A 15,997-nucleotide genomic window follows, 5' to 3' on the forward strand; every position below is an offset into this window, starting at 1 on the left:
GAGCCGATGATGCTGCATACTAACCTTGTTTAGTCTTGATTCAGTTTTGTGCATTTCTCCCAACCTCTACCCGTCTGACCCTTTTGTCTCACTCTTGCATGTTGTTTTTCATCCTGGCTTTCTCCCTTACGTCACTCTTTCTTGTCTCTTCTTTTCCTCCTTCCTTTTCCACTTTTCTCTCTCTTGCTCAAAGTTTGATGATCAAAAATAAGTCCAGTCACCAAAAATGAGGGTCAATGCTCTTTACCTGCAACCACCGGCAAAAATGTAACACTCTTTAATTCCAAATCTCATTTCCAGCACAGAGGAAATCAGTTCTCCCACGCACCCTAATGCTTCCTAATTGCACTCTTATTGTCCCAAGTAACAAAAGATTTTAACAACCTTTCATTTTCTCAGCATGCACACAGTAGCAAGTCTAAATACTCACACCAGCCACTGCGCATGTTGTCGCTGTTTGCCTAACCCAGCACAATAAGCATCTGGGAAGTGCGGAACGCCCTCACAAAAAAAGGGGGATTCGACTTAAACAATATTAAAAAAAACTACATTTTCAGTGAAAGTGACCCAAAATGTACCATGTTGCGTTTCATCAGCTGCACCACATATTGAGCCCTTAAGTGCACTTGAAAGCTGAGAAAATTGTTATTTTATGCTGGCGTTTCATAGGAGCACAACATGTATAACACTGTGTTATCAGCCGACAATGGCATAAGTGTGTGCTGTTTCCCAGCTGGCTGCTAGGATGGATGCAGTCATTTAGGGCCTAATTTAATTAATCACAATTATCTTGTTCTGTACAATCCTGCTCTTATCCAGGTCATATCTGCCCTCCCGCCCAGGAAGTGGAGCCTAATGCCACTTGGGGCACAAAGCATCTTTGGTCTAGTATTTGATACACTGCCAGAGGAGCCAGCAACCTAAAAACTCTACATATACTGCCAACAGTTCACTCAAGATTTTTATACACACATTAATGGCCTGGGTACCTAACCAGCATATGCTAACAATACCTTCTCTGCCAGCTGTGGAACCCAGGCAACCTATATTAACGCACCCCTGGGCTGCCTATTAGCTGTCGCTGAAATTTGCTTCCTCCATCCCTGTCTCAGTTGACAGTAGTTCCACACAGGAGACCAATCACTTTGCATCCATACTAGCTAGGGCATTCTGTGGGGGTACGTGTACACTACACTTTCTCACCAGCAAAGGGAAGCTAGCACCACTCTTTAATTGCTCCTAAAATGAGGGTGTTCCAGATCCATGCCAAATGGGTCACTTCACTGGCGTAGGAGAACACTAAGGGCCAGATGTATGAAATTTTCTTGCACTCGGAAACTGTGCGAATCGCAAAATTTGGTCGTTTGCGAGTGCAAAAAAGTGGTCTGCGATGCATGAAAGGCATTCGCAGGCCACAAATAAGAAATCGCTAACATTGCGATTTCTTGCGTTGCAACCTGGTTTTGCGAATCGCAATTTGCGATTCGCAAAATCTACATCGCAGGTCAATGCTGCAAAAAATCGCAAATTGCAATTTTTCACAGAATGGCATTTTGCACATGCAAAAAAACATGAAATGAAACCAGGTAGTAACCTGGTGCAAAATTTAAAAATGCATTTTTAAATTGAACATGTAAAGCACACATGCCCTTTTGGCATGGGTGCACCTTGCATGTCCCCCAAAAATTTTTGGGGTACAGCAGAGGGGGCCTTAGGCCCCCAGCACCCTGGGCTTTTGTATTTCCGAAATTGCGATTTCTGGTTCAGAAATTGCAATTTTGGAAATGCAAAAAATTTGCAGATATGGGCCAATAAGCCCATAGCTGCGAATGGGGCCGGTATCGCAATTTGCAATTCGGTAATAGCATTTGCAATTTTTAAGAAATCGCTATTACCGAATCGCAAATGTGATACATGGCACTTTGCGAGTCGGAAATAGCGATTTCTTAAAAATCGCCATTTCTGACTCGCAAAGGGCCGTGATGATACATCTGGCCCCTAATTCTCTTCACGCAACAAACCTAATTTGCATGTTAATGTTAGCATGTAGCACAACCCTGCAAACCTCCGTGCCAGTTCATGACCTCTAAAAACCGAAAAATAATGTTGCTGAGGTTGTGTGGGCACAGCATAGATGGCACCAAACTACCACTATTTTGGGGGGATAACCACTAGAGGTGACTGATTTTCTGATCCTTTTGGCAAGAGAATTCCAGGCTTACCTTATGTGTAGCAGAGTTTTTGTGGCCTAGTGGGTTTGTACTTCCTTGTGCAGAGACTGATTGATGGATATTTCTTTTTTTCCAGGATCTGTACGAAGCAGGCGAGAAGAAGTGGGGGACAGATGAGGTGAAGTTTCTCAGCATCCTCTGCACAAGAAACAGAAAGCACCTGCTGAAGGGTGAGGACTAGATATTGCCATGGGGGCCAGGGACCAGGCATTTTTTTTTTTTTTTTTTTTTTTTTTTTTTACCTGCTTCAATTCGTCACATGAAGTTCGGTAGGGTGCCTCGCAAACAATTGCATGCATGTCTCAATTAGGAGACCCGTGTGCTGCTCCTCCCCTCAAGTAGTTGCCTTCACTACACTTTCACCTGCCCTCCCCTGCTTTGTTGGTCTCTTACCCTCCGTGGGTCTTTAAATTAAATGTTCTCATTTTAATTTGTCTGGGGAGCCTGGTGGGTGCCATTAGCTGTTGGGCTACTCCATATTGCAAAAAGAGGTTTTGTGAGACCTGGTAATCGCCCCTGACCACTCCTGGTTCTTTCCCCATCCATGCACCCATCTTTTCTTGTGTTGCTACCTCACCGCTTGTGGCCTTTAAATAATCTAAGCTTTGTTTATTTATAGCTCCGAGTGGTTTCCTCCATCTTGAATCAGTAATAAAAAAAATAAAAAAAAGTCACCTGCACCATTCCATAGGAACGTACATGTGTGGCATCAAGCATGTGCCCATCTGTGCAATGACACAAAATCCAGCAGCGGTTGCTTCGTGGTTTATTTATTTATTCATTTTGACACATTCACAAAGTCAATAGGTAAAAAATGCAGGATATATTGAATTTGCTAATGCTTGTTTATTTTAGTCATCTTTGTGTATTTAAATTGCGTCTTCGTATCACAGTAATTGAAAGCCACTAGTGCCTTTTATTGCATTAGTAAGAATCATATTTTCCTTTTGATGTGCTTGGAAAGTAGAAAGGTTTCTGTACCTTTTCTGATACCATTAGACGCCAGGGATCACTCAAGCTACTCTATTAAATATATGCCAGGGTTAGGTTTTTTTTTTAATGCATGTGTATGACCATTATGAAAAGACTGCAGCATATTTGCTTTATATTTTTGTGGCATATGCCTGCAATAAAAAAAAGTAATCTGTTGCACCAGCACTCTACGCTTTACCAATGCTTGTTCCCTAAATAAATGGGTCACTGGGTGTATACACAGGGCGTTTTTTCACTTTGCTTTCCAGCTATGAACCAATTAAACACGGGGTTGGAAACGGTCATAGAAGACCCGCATTAAGAAGCAGTCACAAATAACTGGACAGAAGCCGGAGTTAGCATGTACCATACAAAGTTATACATGTGTCTCTGCAACCCGTCCCAGTCTTATTTATAGACAAAATATTCAGCTCCAAGAAAGGTTCATTCATCAGCTATATTGTAACTGATGTGGTCTGGTGCAGCGAGGTGGGGTCTGTCGGCAATCATCTGCTTTGACGTACTTGCCAACCCCACGGATTTCAGGAGTAGGCTACGTTTTTGCGCCGGTCCCACCACCTAGCTTCAAAGCGAGACTTGATTTCACAGACACTTTTTGGGAATTGTGAGAATTTGGAGAACATCTCAAATCCCAAATTTCCAACCTATTTATTGTCTCTAGCATAGACTATAATAAACTGTCGCTCGAAATAGATCTTTAACTTCCGGTGATGACATCTTAAGACCGAAGGTCATATGTATATGCAGTGACTTCATCATTATGCTACTAATTCGTGTTCAGACCTGAAAATTCCTACCTCTAATAATATCTGCTTAGCCTGGTGAGAAATGCACCTCAATAGAGTGTCTTCGGTTTCCTGTCTTCCTTATCTCCGCTTTCACTCGCCCCACACCTTCTGCTTCAGAAATGAAAGCACCATGTGGCATAGCTTTTTTCGTAATAGCTGCCTATTGGTTTCCCCGTTGTGAACCTCGGTGCATTTCATTGTTAGATAATTGGACGCCGAGCCCATGAGCGAACACCAGAGGGCAGTACCTATCCGTGATTCTTTCTTTTTTAGACTGGGTTACCGCTTTAGACCACGGTTGGTTGTGAATATTGCTCCGCACACTATTTTGAACTTGCAGGATAGAGACACCCTTTATTTTGCCGCGGCTTTTACAGGGCGCAGTGTGAATGCTGTAATAGACCGAGCCAGCGTCTGGCCTGGACTCCCGGGGGAGGGGTCCAGAGCTCGAGGTTGTTGTCCATCGCAACATTTGGAATTACATTTTGGGGAGATGAGGTGCCGTAATGACACAGAGCTGCTGACTGAATCGAGTAACCAGGGAGTCTCGGCGTCGGCTCAGCATTCTAGTGTTTGTCTATACCCGTGCCGTTAAAAAAAAAAAATGTAACTTTGTGCAGTGGTGGAACTGGTGTCTATGTAAGGCGAGCCAATAAGTTTGGGTCTAGTTCGCGCTATATAAAATGGCGAAAAAGGGTAAATCTTGCTACAAACGTGAATTAAAAATAGTATAATACTTTTTAAAATGAAAAAAAGTTAAGTAAACGTTCGCTTCTAGTTAATACATTCGAGTATATTAGTGTAGTCAATTAGATGTATTAAACATAATAGTTTAGTGTTAAAAAATAAACTTAAACATTCAAAAAATACCTCTTTGATAGCTTTGTGGCAACGTTATCAGGGTGGTTTGTAATACGCACGGTATTTTCGCCATCCTTCGGTGCTGTTTAACTCGAAGAAACATAGGTTAAAACTTCTGAGCTACCTTTTTTTTTTTTTTTTTTACTCCAAGAGAATTTGCCACACGTTCTACTTAAACTGGTCGCTCAAGGAAATGAAGCAAAAAAAAGTTGCAGAGGATCACATAATTTGGTCAAGTGACGAGGCATAAATTTGAGCCCAGGCTTCCTAGTTACACGTTTGTCCTATAAACAGACGTCTGTCTACATATCACATTGTTAATGGAACATAAAATGAAAGCCAGGACACTTGGATAATATCGCTGACTTCCCTTGTGGGCTGCTTTTGGAATATGTCTCGTTTTTGTCCAACACCTCAGTGACAAGGGTGTCTTCCACTGTGAGCACAAAAGATGAATATTCATATTTCTTCTGATGGAGTACAGTGGTTGTTCTTTATTATCTTAACTTCGCTTGACATTGCAAACATAATCATGAAACACGTGTAGGCTTGTGGTGTCAAGAAATGTTCTTGTCCTGCCAGTATTTTGGCGCAGGTCCGCGCTGGTCAAGGATCGGGGCTTAGCAACATATGTGGGTCGAGCCAAGACTGGCTTTGCCACCTCTAATAATAACCCATGCAAATAGTTTGCTTGAGGAGAGTAGAACACAATCGACGAAATGTCTCCTTTTTGGCCTAATTTGATCAGTGACCGGATGAAGTGGACAACTCGATCTGTCCCCAACCCTCTAAAAATCAGTGTCAAAAGATAAAACCGGTATTCATAAGAATCTACCTGTGGAAACCTGAACTCAGGATAGCACTTTGTGTAAAACTCTGCTCACTTTACCCAACCTGTGTTTATCTTTCCTGTTTCATAGATACTGTAATAGTAACAGGGCAGTTACCTTACCTTTTACCATGCATGTCAGCTGTTTTAGTTTTTGAGCCCCAGAGTTAAATGTTTTGTTGACCAGAAGAAATGTTGCAGTCTGGTTCTTGGGATATGATTCTGGCTTTAGCAAGCATTTTTTTGGGACAAAAAAACTCATAACCTGGTGGCAGAGACACTAGCAATAAACGGGCACATCATTTTAGTAGTCGCAGGTAATGAGAGGAATATATAACCTCATTCAAGAATGTACAAAATCAGGGACATAACAGCACTGCCCCCAAACATGAGACAAAAATAAATATTTGCCTGCTTCAAAGCTATCAAGAGTAGCACTCAGTATATCCGTGAAGTTCTAATCTTGTAAGACCCACACATAAGCATATAGCGAAATTAAGTTTTTAAGAGTTCGCATTGTAATCACACAGGAATCCAATGTGAAGAGAAAAAAAATCTCTATTAATAAATTCCTTCATATTCATAAGAACATTGTCCAATTAGTTTTATAGTAGCCAACCCGTTTCATTTGTGAGAACTTCTCCAGGGTTTTAATTCTTGTGTAATTCACATTTCCCCACAAGTCATCCATTTCTGGGCTGACGGTCAAGTATGTTCCTATGATATGGAATGCAGCACACCAATAAATAATCAGCTTTTACTGAGAATTTTCTTGGCTCAGTGGATGAGACCTACTGCTCCCAAGATGACAGCCTGGTTCAGGAGCCATGCCTCTAGCTAAGACCATTCTTTGAGCTCCAGAAAGCCTCCTGTATCAGAAAAACAAAATCTTTATATTACTCCTTTCTTAAATGCTACTGAAATGGAAAATCCATTAAAAATGTTTTCTAAGTTTAAAAACCAACTCCTCCTCCTCTCCACTTGCAAAACGTCACACTACGGCCTGACTTTAAATAGGTTGCTTGGTAGGAGAAGTAACCAACTTGGCGTGAGCGCAGCCTCCTTGTGAGTTTAGCCATACCTTTTGCCCATATATACTAAAAGAAATGTAATGAAAGTATTGCATTTCACCCTATGCTGTAACCAATATAGATAAAAAGGTATAATCTATATCTATAGATTTAAATCAAACTCACTTTCCGGAAATCCACTCTTCAGTAATGAATTGCACTACGCTAGTGTTTTGAGGTTGGGGCCTGGGCTTGCAAAGTTAATCTGTGACTCCTCATTCACTCCATGGTTTCAACTACTGTCCTGTCTACCTGTACCAGTCTTGTCAATCTCACCCAGGCACACAAGGAATCCTGGTGTTTGTTCATCTAGGACACTCATCTCGTGTCTATTTTATTCAGGGCAGGACTAGACCGCGTTGTCAGGTTAGGTGTAACAGTAGGGGTGAGGAGTCCGCTTTCCAGGTAGCAGGGATGGTTCCCCAGTGCAATATTGAATTATTACGTTGAACTGGGGGTAAATGCTGAAAATTAAGACCAAAGGTAATCCAGGCAGTAACTTTGTGGCAGATCTGGAGTCAACTACGTTGTTGGGAAGACCTTTATAAAGGGGATTGCACTAGGGCAATCTGGAATTCAGATGCTACCAGAGCTGGATGTTCAACCGAGAACAGGCGACCAAGTAAGCAAAATGTATTTGTATGGACCCATCAGATCTTTACTACTCGTAAAACCTGCTAAGACATGGCCATGTCCTAAAAACAGACCTCAATTTTTATTTAATTACTTATTTTGTTCAATTTTGAGGCTGGTTAGAAACAGTCACAAATGACACTTGGGAGAGTGGAAACGTTTGCAACAGAGTTATATTTGGTCTGAAGACAGTGAGCTCAGTTTTTGCTTTAAGTTTGAATCAAGTGGTGTTCAGTCAGCATTTGATGGCCAGCAGGCATTCAACCAGAATCCTGTTATTGTTAATGCTTTTAATAATTTACAGTTAAATGTAAATTTGGGTATAGTCTAGGTGGGGTGTATGTTTCCACATTAATCCTAGACAGCCATGGGGGAGGCGGAGGTTATTTAATATCAAAGAGTTGGGGAGATGAAAGAGCCTTGAGAGAATGTACTGTCAAGTTCGGTGCATTTGCTGAAATAAGAGCCTGATTTTAAATGCTGGCGAAGATGGCTAAGGGAGGCAGCAAACCAGGCAACGGTGCAAGAGGGAACATTTCATACTATTGTCACCCTGTTTTAAAAAGCTAGATGACCCATGGTGCCTATGGGATAAAATACTGCCGGGAGGACTAGAAGGGTTGTGGGGTCTTCATTCACCATGCTTCACAATATAATTTCATAGGCACACGAAAGTGACATCACCCCAAAGTTCAGACAGAAGTTGCACCAAAGTGTTGAAAGCCTCGACTGCTCCTGAAAAAATATTTGTGTTGGACAACTTCAGGTTTCTCCATAATCTTAGCTAGGACCGGTGGTCCTTTAAAGGGCTTTCGATGCCAGCAGACGTTGGGAATCTATTTTGGATTTACTAAGTAAAGACAGAAGTATTCCATCTTTGAGGGGTCTTGGGAAACACGCTGTTCAGTGAATCATGTATTCGTCTGCACCTGGATTAAGAGAGTAAAGTGCTTTACCCGCTTAGAGTAGGCGTGCTAGAAAGTGAGCAATTGGCAAGTTGATGGTTTTAAGCATTCCTAGTACTTTGAAGGCGGAGTTTACTGACACCAGTGATCACTGAATAGCTGCTTGATTAGGTAAGGATATATGTAAATCATCTAGGGGTACACCCAAGGCACCCTAATACGTCTGGGCGTGGGTTCATTTAGTAAAAAAATAGCAGGAAATCAGGAAAAGAAAGGGCCTAACCTTCGGGACAAGTAAGTGAAGCCGCTAAGCCAGTGGAAAAGAGCACAGGGCTACCTCCTGAGAGACCACATCTCATCTACATCATTTAGGCCAGGTTTCGGATGCGTAAACCGCCCAAGGGGTGTGAAGGCAATAAATTCTGTGGGGAGAGCTCAGTCTTCCCATAAGTCTCATGAGACTGCCATACTCTTTGAAGTATGTAGAGCTCCTATTTGGAGAAGTGTCTGTACCCACGTCAGACTGAATTCTTGCAAGTTGCAGCAGACTTATCGTGCTTGTAGATATACCAGGCATATTTTTGTGATTTGGGATTGTCAAAGTCATTGGAAATACACATGTGGAGCTCTGTCAAAACGATGCATGGCGGACCTATGGGTAAAAAGACCCCTCCTCCCGAGGATCACATGGGAACAGATTGCACCAGGGCGGCTATATTTAAATACCATCCACCTGCTAAACACTACGTGTCAAACCACCATTGCTCAAACCTAGCCCTATGAGAACTTTGGAATTGTTCTCACACATAGACAATCGAAGATTTGCCTATGTGTCAAAATTAAGTCTGACAACATGTGGGAATGTCCCTAGAATTGGAATCATTTGAAATAACTTCAGGGACAAAGTAGGCCAGGTGAAAAGTGGCATAGTTTGCTGCTCCATTAGGCAACAACTCTTGAAACTGTTTTCTACGGGCTGGGTGTCTGAAACCACTCTGTGAAAATGTGGGACCTTTCCCGGTTGCGTACTAAGAAAAAAGTCATGTCAGAGCAAGGGGTTTTACATACACATATATGTTGTCTATCGCCACTGTGCACCAATAATTACAAATAGTCATAAAAGGTCCATTCTATAGCATTGGTTACTTCTTATAAAATAAGTTCTTGTTTTAGAGTGACAAAAAACAGCAAAAAACTATACATGACTTCAGTTCGATCGCAGTCCATCAGTGAACAGTATCAGTATATAAGGTCACACATTATCATATTCTCAATAAAAAGCATGCGTGAGTAGATGCGCTTGTACAAAAACTAATCGTTGCGAACTATTGATGTGATCTAATGTTGCTAGATCTATCCCGGGTATTGAGAACACCAGGACACTGTTATTGCGACATCTTGTATGATAATATTTATATCCTGCCAGACTCATTCATGTAATGGTTCATATCATAGTTTAGACAAAACTCCTGTGTGATTCCTTTGTCAGGACCGGGTTAAGCAACAGCCCACTTCATAAAGAATTATTACAGATCAGCCAGATTTGGACATGCCCTTAAACATACTACTCTGTTCACTGTTGGCATTGATTTAAACTTTTGTAAGTGTTTTTTTCGGTAAAAAATAGTTTGTTTAAATCTTTTTCTGGTGGACACACACCTGAAAGAACCATGTCTGTTTGTTAATGGATTGGACATGGGTGTTGATTTAGGGAAAGAGAATCTGGCTGGTTCACCACAATGTTATGTGAATAACTCTTGGAACTGAAATTATAATTCTTTCAATGTACCTTTCTAAAATATGGTTTCTGTGTTTTTTGTTTTTGTTTTTTTGGGCTGCAGTTTTTGAGGAGTACAAAAAGATTTCCAAAAAAGACATCGAGGCCAGTATAAAATCAGAGATGTCTGGAAACCTGGAAGATTCTCTTCTCGCGGTTGGTGAGTCTGCCGAAGATTTCCTATGAAATAGTCTGGGAAGCATTTATGGGTTAGTTTTTGGTGAATTTAGATGACCAGAAGTGAGCAAGTTGTTTCAGGAAAAACTGCAGAAAGTTGGATGGTCAGCCATATAAATATTGTAACGCAAAACAAATCATAAAATCAACTCTGTCCCTCAGTGCCAATTCTATAGACCTGCTTGTGTAACAGATCCACTCAGAACTCTTTCTATCCGAGGTAAATGTATCACTTACTGTAGGGCTCATAGAAATGTGAAGTTTGGTACTTGGTTAAATCGACCACAGAAGGTTGAAACTGAGTCGGCCTAATTGGATTCAAATCTTAAACTTGATTCATTATTCTATTGGCAGACTGATTTCGAGCCAAGTCTCGCTACCATACCAGTGTCTTAAGTACCAGATTGTCTGAGATCCTGGACTACATTGTTCCTTATTTCCACATTGTTTCACTCTAATTTCTACAGGATGAGATTTAGGAATGTGAAGAACAGTTCTGGGAGCAATTATGATTGGCATCCAGTGATTGTTTTTGTTTTTGTTTTTGTTTTTTGTGTTTTGTTGTTGTTGCTGTAGGTAATGTTTAATTTTTTTATGTCTTTTTTTCTCTCTCACAGTGAAGTGCATTAAAAACCGTCCTGCCTATTTTGCTGAGAGGCTGTACAAGTCCATGAAGGTAAAGCTTTTTAGATATCTAATTTTCAGTATTTTTCATGGGTGGGGAAATGAAGGGGGTGGAGCAGTTGCAGTCACTGTTTGCAGTATTTGTTTACTGCAGCATTTCCACCAAAATGCCCTTGATGATGAAAGGCCAGGTGGGCTTGTATTTTGAGAAACTAGACGTTCAGCCAACAGGCCATAGCCTCCACAAGGCCGGCAGGGACCGTTGCATGCCCTGCATTCACCCAAGTTGCAACAAATTCTGACCCAGCTCCACCGGTCTTTCAAAGGTATTCTTAAAATTTGATTCTCCCTGTTGTCCTTTTAGAAGCCGCAGGTGCTTCCAATTCCACATGAGGTCAGTTAGTTCCTGTATTTGTTTCTAAAGTTCCTACATGTCGTATTTTTTTAATGAATGTGTGTGTGTGTTCTAGGTTCACATGCTACGTACTAGTCTGCCATCTAGTGGCCTGGGTAAGAACCACATCTTGAATTTTTTTGGGTGTGTCTACCTCATGTGGACGCTATATGACTCATGATGGCGACCTCAAACCTGCAATGCCCTACCACATATACTATTTTTACAAAGTGGTTCAGAAGCACAGTCACAGTTGAAACCACTGTTCAAAACCTCAAACGATATTAAGTGTGACCATTTTCAGCTCCGAGAAGAAGAAAGAAGCCAGAGAAAATAATGAGGCATGTAGAATCGTGGGACAAACTAGAGTTTTGGCTCTTCTGATACAAGGGACTTCGCACGTAAGGACCCCACATCATACAGAAAGGCATTGGAGATTTTTTATTTTTTTTTGTACAAATTTTTGTTGTCCGGTATCGGTGGTCTGATGCGTTAAATTGTGTTCCTTGAGGCATGTCGCCATTCCTCAGTGTTAGGCTTGGCTAATTTAAGTAAAAAAACGTAAAAGCTGAGAAAGAAAAATGTTGAGTGTTTAATGCTGTGATGTCCGGTACCGGTTTCAGTGATGCTTACGTTTCAGATCCAGCATTGCTGTCCCTGAGGATGGAACCACAGATTTAGAGGTTTCTGAATTGGCAAAAGTGTACACATTTTCATAATCTAATGAGGAAGTGCTAGACCATGAGCCCAAATTTCTGTCACATCTGGAAGTTATTTTAGCTCTAAAAAAACAGAGTCTACAAAGTTGACAATATCTTCAATATAAAAAAAAAAGGGTTCCCTAAAAAAAATAAAGATATAGAAGCGGGACAGGCACTACATACGCAAAAAGGAAAACAACCCACCTTCAAAATAGTTCCACAATAGTGGAATCCCTCCACGTTATAAATAGAAGCAAGTCGAGCATTAGTCATAGTGTTCAAATATTGTCTTTTTGTGTGCTTTTATTCTTGATTGTACTTAACAGTATCACTCACCATAGATTTATTAAACCGTAGGACCTAAATTCCGTTTCGAATGCACACCTGTGAGGTGGTCGGCTTTTAACGTGCCTCTGAAAACTAGAAAAATGTGACGGTTCTGTATTTTTCAAGACCGACCGTGTAAAGGGTGCGGTGGATCGCTGGGGGCAAACAGAAGCGTCAAAAGACCGCATCGGCGAGTGAGAATGGACATCTCATCTCCATGAAAAAAAATATTCGGCGTCCTATTAAAATTGAAGGTCATTCAGAGACCATAGATCATATTATGAGGGCAGGCTAGGTTTATTCGGCACTAGGTTATGTAATTTACCGCAGCTGTTGTCGGGCTGCCGGTCTCTGATTGATTTAAATTCCCTAGTACTCCCTTTTAGCAATTGACTTTCTAAAGGTGGATGAATTGAGCAAACAAGGATAGGTCCAGGAGGCTGATTCACTTGTACCTAGCAGATGCAGTCCACCTCCTTTTATGTAGATAAGTATTTTATCTCTCACATACCCAGAAGAGTGACCCCAGAGGCTGCTAATAGACTCGGAGTAAGTTTGTGAGAAGAGTGGTGACTCCGGATGTCAAATTTCTGGCTCTTCTTTATTTTTCCCACCTGAAACGCTATACATGACACCTGTAGTGGTTTGGGAGACCAGTACTCCTCTACGTTGGTGAAGAAGATTGTCTTGGGTGGATGCATCTTTGAATTTTTGGGTGGCTCTACAGTGCTTGGACGGACGAGGGGGGAAACTATCCAGCCATAAGATCCTCGTATCATGGGAGTGTCGTCCTGCTGCCACTCCTGAGAAGGGTTAGGCTAGCTCGGGTAGAATGTGTAATGGCTCCAGTCTGGAGGGCAATATCACAAGTCAATAACTATGACGAACATGAGAGGGCGAGGGGTGGGTTTTCCTCTGACGTGTAAAGGCTGCTACCTCAAAGGGAATGGACCGACTACATTTCCTCAACCTACCAGGCTCATTTGTTTCAAAGGAGAGGGTACTGGGAATGGTCCTGAAAGCCGGCACCTGGCAGGACTTCACCAGCTTGCTAAATGGAGACGACCATCTGTTTACATCACACAATAAGCATTGGCAAAGCCAATAGCCCTCGCCTATGAGAGCTATTGGCTTTGGCAATGTTCTGTAGCCAACCTGTATGGCAATATGGATGCTTTGCAGTGTAACTAAAAATAATCTTAAAAAGCTCTGAGACATCCAGTGCTAATGCAATTTTTAAAATATGTTCATTAGCAAAGGATGCATCATAGTCCTTTTATTGTATTATTATTTTAAGTGTGCTGCACAGCAGCCAAGCTGCTATACAGCATGGCTACAAGTATTTGCCAAATAACTGCAATGCCCATACTCTAAAACATAAACAGAGGGGCACTGGCAGAGCCAATAGTCTCAAATTCTAGACTTATTGGCTTTGCAAATGCTTATTGGAGTTCAGCACAACACCCTTATGATTCGTGAGCAAATCTGTTAATTGTGTGAAAAAGAAATAGACGTGTGGCAAAAAATCTTATCCCATAAAGGATGCATTTGCCCCCATGCCATAGTGAAAATACATTTGAAAGCAGATAACATCTGCTTCAGAATAAATCTCAATTAAAAAAAAAAAAGACAAGCCCTGGCAAAGCCAGTAGGTCTCTTCTGTGCAAGAGCAATTGGCTATGCCATTGTGTTTTAGCCTTGTTGTACACCTGCATGGCTGATGTTCAGCATGGCTAAAAATTAGTGGCATAGAGGAGAGTGGCATGGAGTGTTGTAGAGTGGCATGGCGAAGAGTGGAGTAGTGTTGTGGAGTGGCAGAGTGTGTCATGTATTGAAGTGGCATAGTGTAGAGTTGCATAGAGTGGCATACACAGGAGTAGCATGGAGTAGAGAGGACTGGTGTACAGTGCCTTGGAATACAATGTTGCAGAGGATAGTGGCATAGAGTGCAGTGGCATTGAATTCTGCGGCATACAGTGCAGTGTTGTAGAATGCAGTGGCATAGATTACACTGGTGTAGAGTGGAGTGACAGAGTGGTGCAGCGTAGAGTTGAGAGATGCAGAGGGCAGTGTAGTCAAGTGGCATAGGGCATAGTGGCATAGAGTGCAATAGCATAGAGTGGTGCAGAGTAGAGTACAGTGCATTGGTGTAGAGTGGAGTAGCATAGAGTGGAGTGGTGTAAAGTGGCAGAGAGTGCAGTATTGCAGAGCAGAGTGGCAGAGTGCAGTGGGGAGGAGTGAAGTAGAGTGGTGCAGATAGCAGGGACGTTGAGATCAGTGATGCAGTGTACAGTGCAGTTGTGGAAAGTGCATTGGCGTAGAGTGCAGTGGAGGGGTGCAGAGCGGAGTAGAGTGCAGTGGCCTAGAGTAGATTGTTTCAGAGTTAGGTGAAGTGGCATAGAGCAGAGCGGTGCAGGGTAGAGTGTGGTTGCGTAGAGTGGCATGGATTGCAATGGCAAAGTGGTGTAGAGTAGATTAGAGTGGCAAATAGTGGATTGGCATAGAGTGTGGGGACGTTGAGTTTTACAGAGTAAAGTGCATTGATGTAGAGCGCAGTGGCGTAGAGTGGAGTTGTGCAGAGAAAATTGGTGTGCACTAGACTGGAGTAGTGTGGAGTGCAGTGACAAAGTACTCTGTGACAACTTACTCTTTGCCTCTCTACACCACTGCAGAGTGGTACAAGGTAGAATTGAGGCGTAGTGTGAAGTGGCATAGAGTGGAGTGGTGCAGAGTGTAGTGCATGGAGTGGTGTATAGTGGAGTGGCATGGAGTGGAGTATTCATAGTGTAATAGCACACTGCCATTACAGAGAACACATTGTCAGTTGAAATGACCATTGCATTTGCAGAGACATACAGTTTTTCTCATAAATCTATACAGTGCACAGACTAAGATGTATGAAAATTGCACCATGTAGGGTAATGATTTGTTTTGATCTGAACAAAGTATTTTTGTTTCCAACACACTTCAGAAATAACAAAATGTGCTTCACTTGTGTTCCTATTTCTGATATATTTTGAAATACTTAACCAGTTCATTTAAATGTTTCCTGTGCTAGAACACACTTTCCTTCTCTCGTTATCCAGCAAGATTGTCACTTAAATCCTCTCTTTGAAGTCAGAGAAAGAAAGATGCCCTCAGAGGAGAGGGCCTGACATTTGACCTTGATCTTTGAATGCACAACCCATAGACAAAAGATCAGAACAACATTTTTTTAGGCATGCTTACAGAAAGGGACCACTCTGAAGGATACTGTAAATATGGTTTTGGCAAGGGAAGGACCAAACTCAAGCAGGACAGCCTTAAACATATAAAGCCAGCAAATGGAAAGCAAGAAAATGTGAGTTACAAACCACAAAGCTAATGGCAAGCAATGGGCATTTGTATGTCAACTTTCAGAAAGTCCCTAAGATGTCTTTAGCAAACCGGACCGCTGCGCCGACTGTTAAACTGTGACCTAAAACATTTTCTTTGAAGTAGATGTGGCAAAGTAAACATAGCTTCAAATGGTAAAAGGTTCAACAAGGACAACGATGAAGACGAAAAAATAAAAGTAGTGCCTCAGTCACTGCATGCTTAGCGTAAGGGCATCAATAAAGCTGTAGCAACCATTATTTGGTCAATGCCCCAGCCAAAAGAAGAGGAAGTTAAGTAAGCATGCGCTAGAAGGCAGCAAATAAAAGTCAA

The 15,997-nt window shown here is 41.8% G+C and overlaps 1 protein-coding gene across 2 annotated transcripts in view; it reads left to right on the forward strand.

Annotated features, from left to right (window-relative positions):
* ANXA4 (annexin A4) overlaps positions 1 to 15,997 on the forward strand; it is a 100,247-nt gene that overhangs the window by 40,869 nt on the left and 43,381 nt on the right. For both annotated transcript variants that reach the window (XM_069214202.1, XM_069214201.1), the window contains exons 9-11: positions 2,308 to 2,401; positions 10,152 to 10,247; positions 10,882 to 10,940. In XM_069214202.1, coding sequence (XP_069070303.1) covers positions 2,308 to 2,401; positions 10,152 to 10,247; positions 10,882 to 10,940 — 249 coding nt within the window. The remainder of the gene's footprint in view (positions 1 to 2,307; positions 2,402 to 10,151; positions 10,248 to 10,881; positions 10,941 to 15,997) is intronic.

This window comes from Pleurodeles waltl, chromosome 11 (assembly GCF_031143425.1).
Source record: "Pleurodeles waltl isolate 20211129_DDA chromosome 11, aPleWal1.hap1.20221129, whole genome shotgun sequence".
Taxonomy (NCBI): Eukaryota; Metazoa; Chordata; class Amphibia; order Caudata; family Salamandridae; genus Pleurodeles; species Pleurodeles waltl.